The 6,205-nt window shown below is 51.0% G+C and overlaps 1 protein-coding gene across 1 annotated transcript in view; it reads left to right on the forward strand.

The window, feature by feature from the left end:
• Positions 1-5,626, forward strand: part of LOC131272774 (uncharacterized) — a 37,573-nt gene extending 31,947 nt beyond the window's left edge. Inside the window, exons 5-6 of the mRNA XM_058274629.1 lie at positions 2,674-3,001; positions 3,924-5,626. Coding sequence (XP_058130612.1) covers positions 2,674-3,001; positions 3,924-4,079 — 484 coding nt within the window. The 3' untranslated portion in view covers positions 4,080-5,626. The remainder of the gene's footprint in view (positions 1-2,673; positions 3,002-3,923) is intronic.
• The last annotated feature ends 579 nt before the right edge of the window (positions 5,627-6,205 follow it).

Here is a 6,205-nt window from a genome sequence, read left to right on the forward strand (position 1 = left end):
ATCATCTGCACTTTCGTACGTGCGCATACTACTAAAGTCGACTCTTGGAGGTGGCGTACTTATCAGAGGCTGGTGGCCATCGGCTCTGTCATAACGCTGGCCTTTAACTAAATCGCAAACGGTGCACAGTGCTAGCACTAAATGTCATGTAAAGTGAGCTCAGCTTTGGGTCGTAAATCTGAGCAGAGCAGACGGTTTCCGTTGGGCTAGTTTATTGCGATTCCGCCGTAGTCCTACGGCATTAGTAGTCTAATGGTGCCACAACTCAGGCTCATCGATTGATAATTCGAAAGGGTCATATGCCCTTTAATGCCGGAGCGAACCGGAAACGGATTAAGATGTATCGGGATTGCACTGCGAAGTCTTTGACTGGCGAGACAATGCACTCCGGAACCGGTAATCATCCGGTAATTTACAGAATAAATGGGACTTTTGTACGGAGCCGAGAAGAAATCCGGTGGACGGGGGCGTCATTGAAGGTCACGACAGTGATGGGGGCATCAGCCGATTTGTCCCAATGCATAATGCAACTCCGGGGGGGTACCGGGAGGACACTTGAGAGCGACTTTTGCTGTAAGGGTTTGCGGTCGCCCTGGCAAAAAAAAAACCGGTTCCGTAGCCGCGACCTTGACGTGGGCGCGCTCCTCGCTCGGGGTAGTATCGATCGTAGTTCGGAGTTGTGTCCCCCACCCGTTACCCGTCCGTATTCCGCGTCCCCGAACTTTCCACGATCCCGCGATGTACCGTCGGGAAGGTGTTTCGGGGTAGGGTTATTGCTTTTTTGTGATGTTTTTTCTCTCAAACACTGCTCGGAGGGTATCGTAGTATCACTAGACTGACATTGTGGTGCGGACAGAGTTCGTAAAGCATATAATCATCATCGCAAGAGAGGACCTAACCACCCGTTACCGGTTCGCATCCGGAGTTCGTTGGTTACTTTTGAATGTTTTATGACTCAGGTTCGTTCAGGTGAACCAAGGGAAGCTCACGGGGGACAATAAAGAGTCATGGGAGGTTTGTGGCATCATACGGCGCGAGGGGCCGTTGTTTTCCTACGATGGATACACTTATCAAACGGTTCGCCAAGCGCACCACATCCCCCCATCATCTTTCGCGCACGGAAAGTTCCGTTTGACCATACACCGGTTTGAAGGCGTGGGGCATTTCCCACCCGGTGACGATGTTTGCGTTCCGTTCCAATTCGGTTCATTCTATTGCGCCATGTTTTCGAGCATGATCCCCGTCCCGGCCCCCGGCATGATCCAACACAACATCCCGGGGGCTGCCCTTGCTCCAAGAGACGTGCGTCAATGACGTCAGAGTACGCTGCGCGCGTAGGAAAGAGGGAGACGGTTCGATTTGTTTGGCATCGCCTACTGCTCCACCGGGGGCGCTCGCCGTGTGTGTGTGTATGTTTTGTAGTAACGCTCCATCGCGATGTCGCCGCGATAGTGTTCGTAATGGGGGGATAAGAGTTCGCGCGCATCTCGCGCGGCGCAGCAATATAAAAATCGAACCGCCGACGGCGAACCGAAGCAAGTCGAGTACGAACCGTTGCATCTAGCGGACACAAGCGCCACGCAAAGCGAGATTTCGCGTGTTCCTGAGCAGTGCAACAATCACGCGCCACTCGAAAGTGATTGCAAGTAAAAGTTGGTTGCCAGAGAACGGCAAAATAGAACAACCCCAACAAACGCGCGCGACGACCACCCCCTAAGTGTCGGCAGTGTGCTGAGTTCGTGGTATTGAACCGATCATCGACTTTTTGGTAGATCGTCTTGGCTTCAGTCCTTGCGAATCTCTTATCCTTCGTGGTGTGTACGATACCGAATAACCAACGTACCCGAAACGTTGTGCCCGATAAACCCGATAAGGAACCGTGTGTGAGTGTGCGTAGTTGAAGGTGTTCACACATGACAGCGAGTTACCGAACAGTTAGAAGGTTAGCGATTAGAAGGCTAGATACGGCGAAGCCCTCGCATACAAAAAGCCGCTAGGCAACCGGCCAGCCCGACAGTGTATCGTGTGAGTGCTCTGCGAGCGTAGCCACGGCAAAACACACAAACCGGGAGCGGAGAACAAAGCCAGCATCGTAGCAGCCGGAGCCTTTGTAAGGCTTGTGTGCAGGACGATCCTTGAAACAGCCGACCCGGCACAGAGTTTGGTGAATTCGCGTGGTGGATATCTCGCTTTCCGTTTTCGAGAGAGTCCTCCTCCAAGGAGTCATCCAGCCAGTTGAATCCTTCGTTGTGTGGTGTAAAAGTAAAAAGACAGGCGCACAAACGGCAACTGCCCAAGTGCCAGCAACAGTTGAGAAGAAGTGATCGCTTTTGGGTTGACTCAAACAAACAAACAGAACGGGCGAAGGACTAGTCCAATAGTGCAAGTGGTGTGTGTTTGTATACGACAAATGTTCCTTGACACACCGACACGCAAAGTACGCACAGTGCTGTGCACCTGCAGACATTAATCGACAAACTGTGATAGCGTAAAGTTTGTGTTCGGAAATCGTCCTTTTGCAACGGGGAAGGGAAAACGTGTGCATTTAAGTGCTATACACCGCTGCCATACCCCTCTCGCCTCTGCGGGTCCAAACCGACGCGCCAAGATTAACAAGCTCAAGAAAATGGTCGGAAGCACCGGTACCCTAATGACAATGCGTCTCGTCCGCAGTAAGCTGAGAAAGCGGGAGGAATCGTCGACGGTGAGCCCGACGGCCAGCAACGTCGAGGCGCCGCCACACCATCACCACCATAATCACCACCAGCTTCATCACAACGGAACAAGCCATCCTCAGCAGCAGCAGCAGCAGTCGCAGCAGGCGCATAACCATAGCAGCAGTAATCACAACCACCATCACCACCAGCAGAGTAACGGTGGCAGCAGTCCGGAAACGGGCTACTCCGTGCCGACGCCAATCGCCTTCCGCCAGAGCCCGTCCACTGTGTGGGTCTTTCCACCGCTACCACCGCAGCCGAACATCTACAACGCCAGTAGTCAGGTAAGGGGTCCGCCGCCGTCCATGTTCCATTCGTTCTCCCTACCCGCCTTCGGTTCCCACAGACGTTCGTATGCGCGCACGCGAGACAGAGAGATCCTCCTCCATCCGATCTGGTAGGATGGAAATCCTTCCTGGTTTGCAAGCGCGCAAAGCCAAGCAAACGAAGTAAAACAAAGTGACCGGCATCCGGAGCCTTGAACCCGTAGGAAATTTATCATTCGACCGACGATGATCGTCGCTTTGCAAGCCTTCCGTTTGGAAGGTTCCTTACCATCCAAAGCATGGTTGGCAGGGAAAATCAATCCAGTCGCCGTTGCTTCCTAATGGGGAAAAAAGAAGGCACACTAAAAAACAAAAACCACAGACAGCCTGAGAGAGCATCGCCCTCCGTTTCGCTCGTTACCAACAGACGAACGAAGCAGAGTGGTTGAAGGAAGGAGCGATTTTGTTTCTTCTGAAGATTTGATTACAATTTTACGTCGACGAAAAAGGCCTAAGGGGGACACAAACAACTTCCAGCCCCGGGTTGGTCGGTTCAAGAGATAGTTGTTAAAGAAATATTCAACCTGAAGAGAAGACCGAAAGGATTTCGTTAGTTTTAGCGAGCTTGTCTCTGAAGCATCCGGTTGAACTCAATTTGGGAATGACTTTTTCTCAGTCTGCTCCTTTGCACCAAGAAAAAAGCCATATGGTAACAATAGAAAAGGGACAAAATGGCCTCCTTTTTAACGCTGTCGTCGATACTTTCCGGTAACACAAGAAAATTTCAAATTCCACGCGCAACGAACATCTGCTTTCCTTTCCATCCCTTCGAGCTAAAGTACGCAGCCAGTCGCGTATTAGGTTCGCTCTCCAATGCAACAACAGAAAAAAAACACCGAACTAACGCTTTTCTTGTTTTCTTTTTCTCTCCTCTCCGCAGGACGCGTTCGTACATAACGAGAAGACCGGCTTCAAGGGACTGAAACGTCAGCTGTCCGGTCGGTTCAAGCGTCTGGTATCGCGGAAAGCGCACGAACCTGCCCCAGTCATACCGCCCGAGCTGAAGCCCCAGCTCAAGACGATCTACGTGTATTAATCATAATGATTTCCCTTTGGATGAGGAAACCCACAACCCTCCGCCCCTGCTCGTGCCCTCCCAGCCCACGCACACCGTCATAGTGTTATTTTAGTGTCTGCATAGAAAATGCGCCCACAACTGCTTCATCAGCAACAGCAGTAGAAGCAACCACACTAGGGAAAGGAGGAAAAACAAAAAAACTCTATAGAGTCGCAGCAGGCTGATGAGAGGCAAGAACGTGCGACATCTGATCCGCGAGGCTATGTCGCTTTTTCCAAATTAGATTTCCATTCCTCTACTTGAGCGCTCACGCTCGGTGCGGCGTACATATGTATATAAATGTTTACTTTTTTCCCGTTTTTAACTGATTGTATTCACACCGCCCGCTCGGCTCAGTCTAACTCTTTTCCCTTTTGCGGATCAAATTTGTTGTGAAACGCATGCCGCGTGTGTGTGTGTGTGTAGCGAAAGGGCATACAAACCTACTTTCGAAACGTGGCCAATTTTAATACGCCACGGTTAATACCCTTTTTGACGCCTACTAGGTTAGAGCCTCCGTAACGTTTAATTTAATTTATTGTTTTTCCTTAAATCTTGTTTCCTTTTCTAATAAGTGCGACTTTATTGCACCGTGGGTGTGGGGTGGAAAGGGCGCGTAACCGCCCAGTATCCCCGTGTTCCGCACGGTGCAAAGGCAAAAGCAAAATGGGGTGGAAAAATTCAGCTGTTAGCTGACAGAACGTAGCCCCTGGTAGAGACGCTTGTGCAGAGAACCGACCACATACTGACACTTTCAAAACACAAGAGCAGCGACCCGGAATGGACACTTGGTCTTGGACTTGGTCTCAAGGACGCGTAGCGAGAAGTCTCAAGAAAGGAAACGAACTCGCGTGCCCCGTCATCTCTTCCCCGGCTCGGGGTGCTGGAAACAAAATCTCGTGAAGTGTGAATTGAATTGATCGTGCAGAGCAACTACTCGGAAAACGGGGCACACACCACACCGCTTTCATTCGTTCGGGGTGCTAATCGTCTTGCCTATCATTCCATGGCGCCGGAACATTCCATGACGGGCCGGCGCAGCCCTCTATCAGTTAAAAGGCAAGGCGCAAGTAGTACCCCAGCTGGGTGGTTGGTGCCTGCTGCCCCGGACCGTAACCTGCACGAACCCGATAAGACGAACATTCCACCTTCCACGCACCGGCGAAAAGGGGAGGGATGGCGCGGGAGAAGAGACCCTTGCACCTTGACCTGGATGCGCAAAACGGGGCCGTTTTATAGGCTTTTTGGCTGAGATTTTGGCAATCATTTCTTTTCGATTTCGGTAACGTTCCTTACGGCGCGATAATTGCCTTTTTTAAATTGACGTCCATGTTTGATGGAGGATGAGAAAAAAAACATACATTATTAGAAGAAGACTGACACACAAAATGAAAAAAAAAACCCAGGCAAGAGGTCGTTCGCGGTTGTTCGGCTGCACAAGTTGCGGGAAGGATTTCAGGAAGCAAGGGAAAGAAGAAGATTGTATAGGAGCGGATAGGAGGCGGTAGCGGCAAAACGCTAAAAAGGCTAGCAAATGTAGGCAACAAAAAAAGTAAAGAACAGACACCTTTAGTAAGTACGGATGTAAATTTTTTAACCTTGGACCTAGAAAAAGCATGTAGATTACACGACCAAATGTGTCTAACCTTCACTGGGCTATGCGTTATCGTTAGGGAACAGGACGGGGCAGCGTCGTGTATCGGTATCGTGTCAAGCTAGGCCCGGGTCCGGTAGCGGGAAGGTGTTGCGGTGTGTTGCGCTTGATCGTGTTATAGGACGTTTGCTCAGAGAATAGGAACGGGACAGGGTTTTCATTCGCCGATACCCGGAGGCGGACGCTTCCCCGGAGTCGGAACGAATGTAAACGACCACGACGAACCAAGCGGACAACCGGAGCGATATTCTAGGACGATCATGCACGCCCTTTCCACACCTGCCCCCGCTAGTAATGACGCACGATCGTCTAGAAGAGGGACCACAGGGGGACACGTTTCCAACAATCGATGATATGGTAGGAGGTAGGAAGTGCAAATTCAGGACGATATGCTCGTAAGCCAGGTGAGAGAAAAAGAAGAAGAAGTTCACTCACATTGAGTGCCCCGCGA

Source organism: Anopheles coustani, chromosome 3, assembly GCF_943734705.1.
Source record: "Anopheles coustani chromosome 3, idAnoCousDA_361_x.2, whole genome shotgun sequence".
NCBI classification, from domain to species: Eukaryota; Metazoa; Arthropoda; class Insecta; order Diptera; family Culicidae; genus Anopheles; species Anopheles coustani.